General features: G+C 45.8%; 1 protein-coding gene across 2 annotated transcripts in view; it reads right to left on the bottom strand.

The window, feature by feature from the left end:
- The window catches only part of MAP3K9 (mitogen-activated protein kinase kinase kinase 9), a 74,547-nt gene that overhangs the window by 53,842 nt on the left and 5,431 nt on the right, over positions 1–15,274 (bottom strand). For both annotated transcript variants that reach the window (XM_045564704.1, XM_045564713.1), the window contains exon 2: positions 13,194–13,607. In XM_045564704.1, coding sequence (XP_045420660.1) covers positions 13,194–13,607 — 414 coding nt within the window. The remainder of the gene's footprint in view (positions 1–13,193; positions 13,608–15,274) is intronic.

The raw sequence follows: 15,274 nt of genomic DNA, 5'->3' as shown, positions 1-15,274 counted from the left end.
AGGGGCCCTGGGGGAAAGGGAAATGAGAAACTAGCTCCCAGATCTTGTGCATTTTAGGGTTATCCGGTCTAGAGGTGCCAGAGGCCCCAGGTTGAAGCAGTGAAGGATCCCCTACCTGCAATTCCAGATGTGAGGATGATCTACTCTGAGGCCCCCAAGACCAGGTTTAATGGCCAGGTCTAGTTCTACTGCACCCAATAGGTCTGTCCTGCAGAACAAGGGGCTAGAGGAGGGTCTCCTACTGCAGTCTGTTTCCAAAGAGCAAAGCAGAAAGAGCACCACACAAGCACTCGAGAGCTTGGAATTCAAGTTCAGGCTCTCCCATTCCTTAGCTATTTGTTCTTGGGCAATGCACTAATCCTCTCTGAGCCTCAGTTTCCTCTGCCATAAAATGGGGATATCACCAACTCTGCCTGGAGTACTTCAAATAGATAGTTTCAAATAAAATTCTGAACCACCAAATACAAAACATATCCATAGGGGATAGGTTCTAAGACTCCCAGCAATGCCCAAAACTGCAGATGGAACCCTATATATAGTATGTTTTCTCCTATACATGCATAACTATGATAAAGTTCAACTTATAAATTATGCACAGTAAAAGATTAATAATAACTAATAATAAAGTAGAACAATTATAATAATAAACTATAATAAATGTTATGTGAATGTGGTCTCTCTCTCAAAATATCTTATTATACTGTACTTACCCTTCTTGTGATGATGTGAAATGGTAACATACCTACAGGATGAGATGAAATGAGTGAATGATGCAGGCACAGTCACGTAGTGACATAGCGTTAGGTACTGTTGACCTTCTGACGTACAGTCAGATCACCTGTTTGGGGTGATCCTGGATCATCGAGCCATGACAATGTTGATGGCTAGGTGTCAGGAGCAGGTGATGTGGATGACTAACGGGTGGGTAGTGTATACAGCATGGCTACACCGGGCAGGGGATGACTCACATCCTGGGCAGGATGGAGCAGGAAGGTGTGTGATTTCACGATGCTACTCGGAATGGCGCATAACTTAACACTTATGAATGGTTTGTCTCTAGAATTTTCCATTTAATATTTTCAGACCACAGTTGACCATGAGTAACTGAAACCATGGAAAGCAAGACTGAAGGTAAGGTGGGGGGAACTGCTATATTCTTCATCCTATTTCTATTGGGTTGGGGGGCAATGAGGACCATTTATTATTGTCACCATGAGTAATAAGCTAAGGGGAAAAAACTGGATAACATCACATTATACTAATAATTTTAAATCATATGAGAGAAGCTTATGTGCAGAAAATTTAAGTTCTTAGTTGATTGCCCATTGTCATCTATGGGATCTGATGAGGCATCTCTCCTTGTCACCGGCTGCCATGCAGTTGGGAAACGCAAGCCCATTTTATTATCAACTTAATCCAAATAATTAGGAAGGGTCAGTCTCCCATGGCAGAGGAGAGGGGAAAACAACCCTCTGCACAACTGTGCCAACAGCAAAGAGATCATTATTGACCCACCTCGGGATTCCTGTCCCTAAGCACCAGTAGCCAGGAGTCCAGTGCTTGAGAAATAAAAAATGTTTTTACTGTTCCTTTCTTCCTGAAAATTATACCACCTAGAAGAACAAGGAACTCTGTTATCTCTCTATAAAACACAATAAAGATGACTGTGTTCACATTAGTAACCAGCAAAACTCAGACTTCACTCCCAAACCTTGACTTCGGGGCCTTATGAGCAAGTCATCCCCCGATTCCTCAGAGGGAGCACCGATGCTCATCCCACGATTGCCCGCAATACTCTGGACCTAGCTGGAGAGCCCGGCGGAGTAAGGGGCTCCACTGTCAGGGGATGGGGTGGCTGAAAGAAAGAGCATCAGACTCAGGAATGCCATCAGCATGGCCTTAGGCAAGTCACTCAACTTCTCTGGGTCACAGCTGTAGGTACCTGTCAGTGCAAACCTCATCAATAAGCACAAAAGAAAGTTAAGAATGACTGAAAATTAAAGACTACCACAATTTTGTCTGACCATAGTCCTTTCCTCATTCCTCTTGGATTCTGAAGGTTAACAGAATGCAGAAACACCAGCCTGAGCACGAGCGAGACCCCATCTCTACAGAAAGCAGAAAAAAAAAATTAGCTGGGTGTGATGTTGCGCACCTGTAGTCCCAGCTACTCAGGAGGCTAAGGTAGGAAGATCACTTGAACCCAGGAGTTTGAGGTTGCAGGGAGCTATGATGAGGCCACTGCACTCTAGTCCAGGTGACAGAGTGAGACTCTATCTCCAAAAAAAAAAAAAAAAGAATACAGAAACAAAAAAAAAAATGCAAGTGTCCAGACATCACATACACCATGACTAAAATGGCAGGAAGAGATGAGGAATATAGACAAGAATAGGAAAGCCAAATATAAAGAAGAAAACAGTTGTGTTTGCACACTTGAATCTGAGATTTTTTTTTTTCTTTTTTCAGTGATACTTTTGCCTGTTACATCACCTTCTTATCAGGTACAACCGCTTGCAGTCACAAGGATTTGCAAAGAAAGGTCTTAGCTATGAGATCAGTCACTGCCAGGGCCCTGCTGTCCCTCCCACTGGTGCTGCAACGGCCCTACCCCCAACCCTGCTGCAAGGGACGGAGGGATACTCAGAGCCTCCAGCTGGACAATTCCGGAGGCCAACATCAGGCTTCTGGCTTCACAAGCTACTCCAAGGAACACCTTCCTCTAGGGACCCAGGCGCCTGAAAAAGCTTGTGAAATAGATCTATAAAGGCAAGGGCTTGAAGAGAGCAAATGCACCTCATTCAGTAAAGGAGTTTCGGTCCATCCAGAAAAGAACTAGGGACAGAAAAATGAAAGATTTCTTAGCAAATTGGAATTGGTGCCGAACACCTGCACTGCTGTATTATGCAAGATATGAGGGAGGAGGGGAGAGGGGAGGGGGACACGGGAGCAGGGGAAGATGAAAGGAAGAAAAACAGTAACACCTCTGCTGTCAAGAATCCTATTGGGATTTCCATGTTTTCACAAAAATAAGTTATCAAAGGAAACAAAAAAAAAACTTAATTTCATTTGCTTCTAAGAAGTACGCTTGGGGTTTAGGGTGGGAAGGAGACTGACTTTTCTTAAATTGTGATCTAAATACTGAAGGAACAAGGGTAGCGGCTGGAATTACAACAAAAATGGTGAATATATTGAGCGCTTATTACGTGCCAGCCCCTGCTAAGAACTTCACCTAGATTATTTTATTTAATCCTCACTTTTACCCTGTAAGATAAGACGGGTGATATAATTATTCCCACTTAACATCTGCAGAAGCTAAGGCACAGAGAGTATGTCATTTGCTCAAGGTCCCCAGCTAGCAAGTAACAGGGCCAAGCAGGACTCAAACCCAGCCTCACCCACAGCTCCCGTGAGCTCATCTCAATGGAAAGCAAGGTTCACATCATTAAAAGTGGGCACTAAAGGGGAAGAGGTTTGGTGTTGTTTGGAGAGTGTCTGTAGGGAAAAGGGATATGCATAGGAGAAGACACAGTGCTGGAATCCATGATGATCAGAACCACAAACATTTCTTGAGAACCTCCTAAGTGCTGGGCACAACCAGATTTGGGGGAGTAGCTGCAGGAAATAAAGCTGTTACACAGAGATAGAAAGGGGGGGGCATATGCACTCCATTCACCTTCCAAAATAAGACCACAAAACTCAAAATAAGATCTCTTTGGCCCGCCCTGAATATTTCAGCATCTTCAAAGACACATGCCACGCTGACGAGGGGAAGTCAGGAGGGGATGTGAAAAAAGCAGAACCGATGCAGCAGAGAAGTGAGGGAGACAAATACATTGCCTTCCTCCTGGGGCGAAAGCATTTTAATTATCAACTGAGAGTCCAGCAGAGCCATAAAGCTGGCCAGCTGTCCCATTCAATCAGGCCAAAGGCGGTAACAGACAGGACAAGGCAGCATTTTCCAGGGGGCTGAGCACTTCGAGTTAAGGCCAGGTCCAGAGGGAGCAAGAGGCACAGGCTGGCACAGTTAGAAGGGCTACTGGGGATTAATCCCTTTCAGTGGCTTCAGCCGAAATAAATCCACTCGTTTCAGCGGGATGGGTAAAACGATGCCTGGTTGGCTGCGAAGGCCGTGCAGGGCTGCCTAAAACCCTCACGCCGCTAAGAAGGGAAATCCAGCCCTATCCTGTGTACGACTACATAACAAGGAATGGAAGGAAGTTTCTCCTGCTCCGTGGAAAGAGGGAAAAAGCACAGCACCATTCACTGAGTGCAGTGCCTGCGTGATGCTTGGCGCATATTATTATTATTATTTTTTTTTTTTTTTGAGACAGAGTCTCACTCTGTTGCCCGGGCTAGAGTGCTGTGGCGTCAGCCTTGCTCATAGCAACCTCAGACTCCTGGGCTTAAGCGATCCTCCTGCCTCAGCCTCCCGAGTAGCTGGGACTACAGGCATGCACCACCATGCCCGGCTAATTTTTCTCTATATATTTTCAGCTGTCCATATAATTTCTTTCTATTTTTAGTAGAGACAGGGTCTCGCTCTTGCTCAGGCTGGTCTCGAACTCCTGAGCTCAAACAATCCGCCCGCCTCAGCCTCCCAGAGTGCTAGGATTACAGGCGTGAGCCACCGCACCCAGCCCATATTATTTTGTACCATTTTAAAACAACACTGCTCTTTTCTATAGTGTCCACACTTTACAGATGAGCTTCCTGGAGCTCCAAGAGGCTAACCACACGCCCAGCGTCAGGTCCTTGAGAAGTGGCTTCAATCCGAGGCTGGCTGACTCCCAAATCAGGGCTCCTCCCACTAGATCACACCAGTTCCCAAAGTCAACCTTAAGGGGAAGAATGCTTTCTTCTCAGATCAAAACTGCCAAGCTTCCCACAATGAGCAAAAACCCTGTGGAAGTCAGGAGGGAAAGGACGTGCAGTCCATCGCTTTTAATATGTCTAATTTCTGTGTCTCACACTTCGAGCAAAGCGGACTGCACGGGGGACAGGGTCTTCCTGTGATTCTGCTGGTGGATGGGGACACAGAGGCACACAGCAAAAACCACCTGAACAATCCCAAGCCCCGTCTGGAAAAGTCCTGTGTCATGTCAGAAAAGTGGGCAGGAAGCAAGTGTAAGCCAAAGCAGCAGCAAAGATCAGAGACACCATCACACCCCTTGCTCAGCTCCAAGGACAGAAGGGGCATTCACCTAACTGCGTCCTGCTTCCAGACAAGGACTGTCCTCGGTTTGCTGTGAAGCCACAACGTGATTCATGTGACCGGAGCATCTTCTCTCAGCAAGGCCATCTGTTGTGCCCTGGGCAGCAACGGGGAAGGGGAGCACCTGGGGGCTCCTGTCAGCTGTTTCCTCCACTAAACCACGCGGTGGAGACACCCATTCTGGAGATCCAGCCCTTGCCAGAAGCAGCCGAGAGCGGAGGAATGTGAGCCCACTGCAGCCGGACAGGCAGACGCAGACACACCATGCAATCAGCACCTGCTCCCGAACACACAGACATTCACGCTTTACGTCCTAGGCAGGACCTCAGAGACCATTTCGTCCAAACCTCTCGTTTTACAGATGAGGAATTTGAAGTCCAGAAAGATCACAAGATGCGCCCAAGGCCACCCAGCCAGTCAGTGTCAAGGACGGCCCTGGGGCCCACATTCCTTCCACTGCACCAGAACGCCTCTTACACAGATGCCCAGTTAAGTTCAACCTTCTCTGAGCCTTGGTTTAATAAAACCCTATGACCCTTTTCCCCCAGAATGAACCTAAGCACATTTTGCATAGGTTCCAGGGGGTTCACAGGCCCTGTGCTAACAGTCCTTACTTTATAAGAGGAACATAGCGTGGTTCTATGACAGGCTGTCAGGGGTAGTGACAGGGACTCCACAGTAAAGAGCTGGGCTCCTTGGACCTGGGGAAGCAGCTCTGTTTTTTTCTTGGCTCAACCAGACCACTGACATCACTGCTTTGTGTCCTATCCAGAAGTGACCCTGGCTACCTACATACCTGAAGCACCAGGTTAAGGAATGGAAAGTTTGCCAAGAGACGTGGAGGAAAGGAGAGATGGGCAGACTCTTATCTCCTTAAAGATCCAGAAGCGCAGTTCTTGACCCTGAGCAATGGCAGTGCCACAGGCCACCTGTAAGAGGTGGTCACTACTTAGTTGCTACCACGTTTGCTTGGGGAGGGATGTGGAGAAGGGAAGGCAACAATTTATTAAATTGTCAAGGCAATAATGGCACAAATCAGAGGAAACAGAGGCAAAGGGAAAGAGGCTAAATATTCTTTGGGAAATCAGAGCCCACACACCTTTTGAAGCCCACCTTGCCCTGAGCTCAACTCCTCGCCGAGGCCAGTTTCTGCAACTAAGAGCTCATTGTCCAGAAATCCCGACCAAGACCCTCCACGCGGCATCATCTTCCACGCTGGCTCCAACACAAGCTCCGTGCGTGCCTAAGTGTTGCCCAGGGTCCCGAGCTACTTCCTGCCTCACTCAGTAAGCTGCAGAGAAGCCCCTGATGTGACAAACAGGAAGCAAAGGGAGGCAGGACTCCAGAGCAAACCCTGGGGAAATGAAGGCACACAGCCCACAACAAGACCAATGTCCCCCATGAAGCCTCCTCAGTGGTCCCTCTGCTCCACCAACCACTGGAAAGGAGGGAGGTAAAAGAATCCAAAAGGATTGCCAAGGATGCCTTCTGCCTCCCGGGAGGCCAGGCTCTTCTGGGCACTTGGGCCTGCCCGTCTCACTACCTGGAACCTTCTCACCCCACCTGTCTCCTCCACAGTCTAATCAACTCTTCTTCCCTCCTTCAGATCACACTTGAAACAAAACGTCCTCAGGAAACCCTCCTCCAACACCCCTGTCCAGGCATGTCTCTTTATTAGTCATTTTCATGATACTCACCACAGTCTTGACTTTACATTTTTCTGTTACTTTATTTTGATCAAGGTCCATCTCCCTGACCCCACAGGGAGCTCCTTGAGGTCAGGGCCTGTGTCTGTTTTTGCTGACTGCTGTATTTCTAACACCAAGCACTCAGAATGGCCCATAAGAGAAAGTCATCTTTGCTCAGGAGATAGCCACAAAAGTCCAAGGTTCCCAGGCCAAGTTCAAGAACCAAGAGATGCAACGAGACTTGCAAGTCAGCCCTCTGGCCACGGTGGTTTCTTCCGCTGAGTCCTGTTCATGTGGCTGGTGATTGGCTTCATTTCTGCTTTATTCACTTATGTGTGCATTTTGGCTTACGGAACTTGTCTCTGTGTTCATAGAAAATGCTATCCGTCAACTGAAAATGATACTCTGGAACATGCCTGACAGCTGCTAGCTAACCTGAGGTGTAGCCTCCTGCAACCAAAGGATAAATCCAATTCTTGATTTATACACTTTTGCCTGCAAAAATCCTCAAAACACATCCGTCATCTTCCAACTCTCTAAAAGAAGGAACTTGTAGCAAAGAACCCCAATGAGGAGGATAACGGGGAGAGAGATTCAGAAGGACCTGAGCCAGGCACCACCGGAAATATCTCATTCGTGGATGCAGTCATGAGTCATTTATTTACCTCTCGAAAAGGACCAGGAATTGGGTTCTCCAGCTGATGCTTCCCTGCCACCCAGATCCACTCTGGGAACGTTTTATGGTTTCTTATTTTATTCTCCTGTAGGAAAATCTGCTTTTATGGCTATTCCTCATTCTTTTCTAGGCAAGTCTCATGCCATATTGTCCCTGGCTGGGGTGCCTGTACCTTAGTGGCATCATCCATGAGGTGGAATGTGCTTTACCACATGTGCAGGAACAAGAGCACTAAAAGACCCCCCGTGAATCTGGCGGGTCACAGGGAACCCCAAGTCTGGCAGCCAGCAAACTCTCAGCCATGAGAAATCTCACCCAGGGACTTTGGCCAGTGTCTGGTCCAGGAACACTGCAGGGCTTATAATGTCAGAGCCAGCCGGCCTGAGGCCCAGGGGAAGATGGAAGCTCTGTTGTCCTCACACTGATGAACACACACCTTCAGCGTCCTGCCTTGTAAACTTCAAGAGCAGGTTGGAGAATAACGTGAAGCACGTGTGATACAGAATTCAGAAAGCGGATGCTACACGGGCCTCCAGTTGCAAAAGGAGCAGCCAATCAAACAAGTCAACAAAACCAGGACGGGCACTGTGAGGAGCATGGTGGGCAGTGCCCAAATGGGAACAAAAGGAGTGCTGAGGTTGCACAGAACAGACTGGGGTGGATCCAGGCAGCGTGGTGCAGCAGCCTGCTCCAGCAGCTTCTGGCAGCTGGCAACAGTCGCAGCAGAGACATCAGCCAGAGAGTTAGCCAGCACTGTGACCAAAAGGGTGCAGAGAGAGGAGGCGGCAGAGGTGTTCAAAGTTGGTAACAAATGCATCATCAAAATGCCACACCTGGTCATCCAAAACAGGTTGTTGGACTCAGACGATTAGGATGGATCAAGGGCCAGGGGATTCTAATGAGGATAAAGAGCAAATTCCATGCAAGTGAAGTGTGTATGATGGCCTTGGATAAGAGGAAGGGAGGCTTTATGTTTTGAGATCCTATAAGTAAACCAGTTTAAGTGATACTTTATTCACTCATTTATTCATTAATTCCTTCTATCTATACATTTATTGAGGGCCCTACTATGCATCTGGGACTGCACTGGGAGCTAAAGACACAAAATCTACTTGGAGACATAAGGGATGCTCCTGAAATCACAGCCAACCAAAAGAGGCGGCCAGAGAATGCAACTTAGCTTGGCCTTCAGGCCAGCACAGTGTTCTGTCTTGTTATGACCTATGGTCGCCTACCAGCTGCTTCACAAATTTCCTTACCCTGGCTGGAAGGCATTTGAGCTTGCAACCGCTGGACTAGCAGCTCTAGTCCCTTGTCACTCTAGTAGTCTTTTATGTACTACCAGGTAATGCACGTTTAGCAGGTGACTACTTAGCACTGACCACAGCAAGGACGTGCTGGGTTACCAGAAGGAAAGGCAGCCACGTTTGAGTGGAGTACAGAAAACTGGGTAAGGAGTGGACAGGCAGAGAGCTGAGGCGAGGGCACCCCTGCAAGCAAGGTTAACCCCGGAGCAAGGGTGAGTGTGACGTGAGCCTTTGGAAGTACAGAGTATATTCCTGGAGGAGAGGGGAGACCAGCTTGGCTTGAGGGGAAAGTGCCTCTAGAAGAGAAGAGGGAGATAAAGTGGCAAAGACCTCGTAAGAGCTTTAAGCTGACATCTGAAGAGAGTAAGGCAGGTGTGGCTAGTCCCAAACCAAATACAGTGCACCACTCACCTCTGCCCTTTCAGCCATAAAATTAAGAATGAGTTGCTTAAAACCTAAGGAAGGTATAGGCAGGAGAAAAATCAAAGCTTAATGAAATGTGGATGCTATGGCCCTGTGAGCAGACTGACATTATTCCCAATTATATGAAACTAAAGCACTACAGGGCCACACAAAATAACACGGTGAAATACCCCAGCTGTCCAACAGGAGCGTGCAGGTGAAAACGTACTGATTAGGGACACAGGCTGACAATATGCTGACAAGAGGAGGGAGAAAATCCTGCTACAATGAATATATTTATTAGGATACTATCTAGGGATAAAAACAAACATGTATAAATGCACAGAAAAACTGGAAAAAGACACACTGTCTTTACTTCTGTGTTTTCTAAGGGAAGCAAAGAAGTTATTTAATAATAAAATAAAAGTAATAAGACTACCTTCACTTTGGGTAAATCTTTACATTTTCCAAAGCTTTTTCATAATGCCTCATCTTTTACTTATTTAACTTCTAATGGCCACTATTAAACTAGTCTTCTGTCAAATGCCTTCAGGCCAAGCTACCCACCTGTCACACAAAATCCTGAGATCCATCTACCTACCCCCAAAAGAACAATCTTTCCACCCAAAGACCATCTTCCACCAGTGCCTTTGCTAACAATCAAGGAACCGGTCTTCCCTGATGTGATGGAGCAGAGACACATAAATCCATTTTTATAGCCAGAGGCTTTTAATAAGTAGTTTGAGGATGTGATGCTTCAGTTAATGATGTGATGTGGTGAAGCAATATAAACCAGCAGTTAAACCAGGGGTCTGAGCCACAAGTCCCAGGGCCTGGGTAAACCTGTTTGGCTGCAGGACACTAAATACCTGTGGTAACAGCTCTTCCCAGAGCTCGTCCTGCATTAAGAGTCCCTGGTCACACTGCTAGCTGCTCCCCCCAACAGCAGTGTGACTCGTCCGTAACAGACCCTGATTTTCAGCCGGGCCCACTGTCACCCAGCATAAAGGCCTCCATTTCAAACTCAGACTCCTATGCAGCTAGCCACGGCCAGGTGACCACGTGGTGGCCAATTAATGCAAGCACTTGTGTTGTGCTGGACTTCTGGAAAATTAATGGGAGCCGACTCAGCTACGTGGGGCCCCTTTCCCTGTGCTTCTGCATCTCCTCCTCCTTCAGGCCTGTGACTTGGACCACACAACTGGGACTCCAGCAGCCATCCTGAGGACGCAAGCCATGGTCTGGGATGATGGGGTAAAAACTAGGAGCCTGGGTCCCGATGGCACTGCAGAGCTGCCCTAAAATCCTCCAGACTTATTTTCAAAGACAAATAAATACATACCTTGGTTTAGACAGTTCTTTTGTGTTGTTTTTTAAGTTACATACAGTCAAACCTAAACTCAACGCAGATTATGTATCAACATAGGATACCATATGCCATACACAGTTCACTGCCAGTGAACTGCAAAAGACTTTTTAAAGTAGGTGACCAGGATAATAAAACATTTTAATAAATCACTTTTTACTGAACCTTTATAACGGCAATACGTTTACCATCAACTACTTTCTCTTTCCCACAAAGATATAACTCTTCTCTCTTGGTTCAAAGTCAACTAACACAAATAATTCCTAGTATTCTGCCCTCACATGACAATGACCAAAATCCAATTCTCTGAAACCCCTAATAAAACAAGGGAAACGGGCCAGTGTTCCTAATTCTACAAAACACAAAGAAGTTATGACTCCCAGGCTGGAGGCATTGGCCAAAGAAGTGGCATAACGTTTCTAAAACGATTTTCAAGTCATGCACACACCATAATGGAATAAGAACGATGGTGTCACCAAGGCTCCTATTGGATATGTACGATCCCAGGCAAACATCCAACTGCAGACAAATTTCAAGGTGCTACCCCAACTCCCATGTGAGACTGACAGCAAACATCAACAGCAGCACCAATCATGCAATTTTCTGGGCATTAATTGTCTTGACAAGGTCCTTTAAAACACTGCTCTATGTGTAAGTCCAACTCCTGCCGCAACCCACCTGAAGGCTCCCCCTTGGCAATCCTACAACTCACTTAAGGACAAAGAAAGGGCCAGAGTTTTGTCTCCTGGATTGCAGAATGACATTCAGGTCTCTTGCCCTCTCCTACAAACAGCAGAACTTTGGCAAGGTAGTTTTCCTTCTTCACAAGAGCTTAGACTCCCAAACACAAATCTCCTAAGAGGTAAAACCTTGTATGCGTAGCTTGAGATTATACTCAAATTCAAAACTTCATCAACGAAGTGTTAGCTTTTACAATTCTATTATCCTAGCCCAACTTTCTAAATGGGCTCGATTATATAACATTACAGCACTTTGCCTCCCAGCATGATACGATATAAGAAAAAATAAAATAAAGAAAATTCAGCATCTCTTTCACACTTTCCACTAACACATTTGCTTTTTACTCCATCATCCAAAGCAATCTCTAGGCAGAAATTATTTGAAATGACATCACCAAAAGTTTTAATTTATTTAATACACTTAAAGAATAGAATTTTGGAGGAGGGATGAAAATAACCATATGATAAAGAGATAGGAAAATGCCAAAGGGAAAAAGTGAAACCAGATTTTATTTTATGTAACTTAAATCCTTCACATGCATCACATCTAAAATACGCATCTAATGTTCCATACTCTCGTGAGGAGGAATTTTTCTATTATTAAGAGGGAGAAAGGCACAAGTAGAACAGATAAAGATAATAAAGGCTATTTTAAAGTAAATTGAACAGTATATTCATATATTTATAAACCATCTATGCTTTAAAAATGTCTAGAAGGATATGCCAAATGTAATAGTTGTTCTAAGGGAAAACATGGGTTAACTTTCTCTTTTTATCTGCACTGCTTACATAATTTTAAAATCTATTTTTTAAAGTAAACAGATTCACAATAGCATCAACAGAAAAGGCACACACAGAATAGCTTGGAAAAAAACAAAGTCTGAAGGATTTCTAGCCTCAGAGCTGAAGGATGCAGAGAGAGTGAAGTCCCTGGGGCCCTTGCCACCCCCAGAGCCCTTCAACTCAAATGCCCTCCTCTCTGGGACGGGATGCTCAAAGTGATTGTAAGCACATAGCATTAGGCATCCTCTCTACCACTCAGTTAAGGCAAGAGTGAGCACACACTGTCCCAGAAGAGAAGCATATTCCTACTCCTGCTGATTCAGCCAATGTGAAAGTCTGTAGCTTCTACCAGCTCACCATTTAATTATATCTAACACTTGCTTCACAGTCCAGTTTATGGGTTCTGGATGTTTAATAAACAGTTACTTCTCAGTTCACTGCCAGTAAACATTAGGTAGTTATGGTAATTAATTAATACCACCCCCGGGCTACCAGGAGGTCTGTAACGCTACCAGCCAGTTCATGGTGTCCAAATGGACATTGCCACCAAATTGGCTGATAGTTCAAACAATGCTCCTCCTCTTATAGTCCCTTCTGTGACTGGTATCTCAAATTGAGGTGTTTAGGGAGAAATTCAAACAGGTGGTGTAGGTTTGCTTTACCTGTTGTTCCACAAAGAGGAAAATCCCTCTTACGATTACATATATACTTCCCTCAAGTGGAAAAATAAATCTATACATTTTTTGCACAGAATATCAGAATTACACATTGCCAATTTTACTTGCTGATATGAACTCAAAAGTACATCAAATCCCCCAGGTACCTCATTCCTCTCTTCCTAAACAAATCTCTCCTGGCACCCATCCTCACCCCCCAACATCTCAACTCAAGGATGGAATGTGCTTAAGCAAGGAGTTTCACTGCCCACTAAGGTTCCACTAGGAATCCACTCCCACTGATGCCACAGACTGAGTCTGCACCTGCTCTTAGCCCCTTCTAGCCTGTCTCTTCATACTCACTGTTGCTGGACTTAAGGTCACGGTGGATGATGGGGACAATGGCCTCATCGTGTAAGTAGTTCATCCCTCTGGCAATCTGCACAGCCCAGTTCACCAGGATGTCCGGGGGAATCCTTTTCCCAGATAACACTCTATTCAGAGGCCCTCCACGAGCAAACTCCATGACCAAGCAGAGGTTGGGTTCCTTCAGACACACCCCCCTGAGGGCAATGATGTTGGGGTGCTTCAGCATGGCGAAGAGCTTGGCCTCTTGGCGAACATTCTCTATGGTCTGGCTGATGTCCTCATCGGGGTCATGGCGAGCTGCTTTCACGGCCACCTCATCCCCTATCCAGAAAGCACGATAGACCTTCCCAAAGCCCCCAATGCCAATAATCTCTTCCAGGGTTAGCTCCGCAAAATCAATCTCTAACACTGGGAAAGGAAAGAAAAAAAGAAGAACGTCAAAAACATCCTGACAACACAACTGAACCGCCCATTTACCTGGATGGTAAGCATAGCAAGTTGTCTGTTCACTGGGCCTTTCTGTCTCCCCATTGTAAGGTAAACTCCATAAGGGCAGGAACTGTGATTAAATTATTTTCATTTGCATTTTCCTTAGTGACTAGCACATCATCACTAAGAATATTCAATAAATATTCATTAAATAAATCCCACTTGAAAAATCATGCAGAATCCTGGACCAAGACCAACCACTTTAACTAAAGGGAACACTGGGGGAGATCCTTTTTGTGAGACTTACTCAGCTTTACTGTGCACTCAGCGTGCAAAGCACACAGTCCAGTGCCAAGGCAGACACATGACAAGCAAACCACAGCGTGAGAAGAGCTTCTGCAGAAGTATGACCAGAGGCTTAGGAAAATCACCAACTCCACAGCAGAACAGAGGACTGAGAGGGTTAGTAGGGAGAGGATTCTCAGGGAAGGCAGCATTTGACATGAGCCCTAAAGAATGGGGGGAGGGATCTCATCAGGCAATAAAGGAAACAAAGGTGGAGAAAAAGGACAATCCAGGCAGAGGGAAGAAAAAGAGCATGAACATGGAGCATGAGAGTGTATGGTACACTAGGAACTCCAGGGAGTCCAGTGCAGCTGGGTTATATGCATCAGGATAGGAGACGAGGCCCAAAGCCTTGTTGGGGGTGGCCAGGTCGTGAAATATCTTTTAAGCCATTCTGAGGGTCTTGAACTTCACATTGTAAACAATAGGAGGCATGCATCTTTCAGAAGGGGAGTGTTGTCAGACCTGTATTTCAGAAAGGAAACCAATACTGGCAGCCATGTAGAATATAACCTGGAGGACAGAAAGCTTGCAGCAAAAGGAGGCCACTACAGCATTGAAGTCTAAACCTCAGCAGCAACAAATACAGGGAGTAGGGGGTCAACTTGGGAGACTTTCAGAACTTGATTCAACCAGGACCTGGTGACAGAGATATACAGGAAAGAAGCCTTCTTGCAGACATCTCACTCCAGCAGTCATCTGCACCCCAGTTCAATCGCTGATGTTCTCAGTATCACATCGAGAACTCAGCCACTCATTCTCCTTCCCAAATCTAGCGTTGGAACCTAAGGCACTTGATTATATATTTAGCTCTATGTGGAAAGGCTTCCATGGACAGATAATAGTAGCTACCAGTGATCATAACTGGGGCTACATGTGGTTGGTGTTAAGTCATATACGAGCAAAGTGAATTTTAAGTTTCTCTCCTGAAACCCTGTTCCCTATCTTTTCAGTCTCTTTTGTCTTTACCTGGCTAATTCATACTCACCCCTCAGGGCTCAACTTGAATATCAATTTCACAGAGGAACTTTTCCTAACCCCAAGACCAAATGAGCTCAGGTCCCCTTCAAACACTTCTGTGGCAGTTTCTATTTTGCAAGATTCCTCAAGGTTATAATTAATTACTTGTTCAATGCCTGTCGTCCTGCTAGATTGCACGATCCACAAAGGCAGAGATTCCCTCTGCCTATTCACCACTGTACTAGCCACGCCAAACATTTGGGGACCAATAGATTGTTGAAATAAAATGAAAAGAAAAAAATCTACCTCAGTAGGAAACAAACCAAATTCAGATCTGGAAA

The sequence above is a fragment of the Lemur catta genome, chromosome 1 (assembly GCF_020740605.2).
Source record: "Lemur catta isolate mLemCat1 chromosome 1, mLemCat1.pri, whole genome shotgun sequence".
Lineage (NCBI taxonomy): Eukaryota > Metazoa > Chordata > Mammalia > Primates > Lemuridae > Lemur > Lemur catta.
This window is presented reverse-complemented; position numbering and strand designations above follow the sequence as displayed.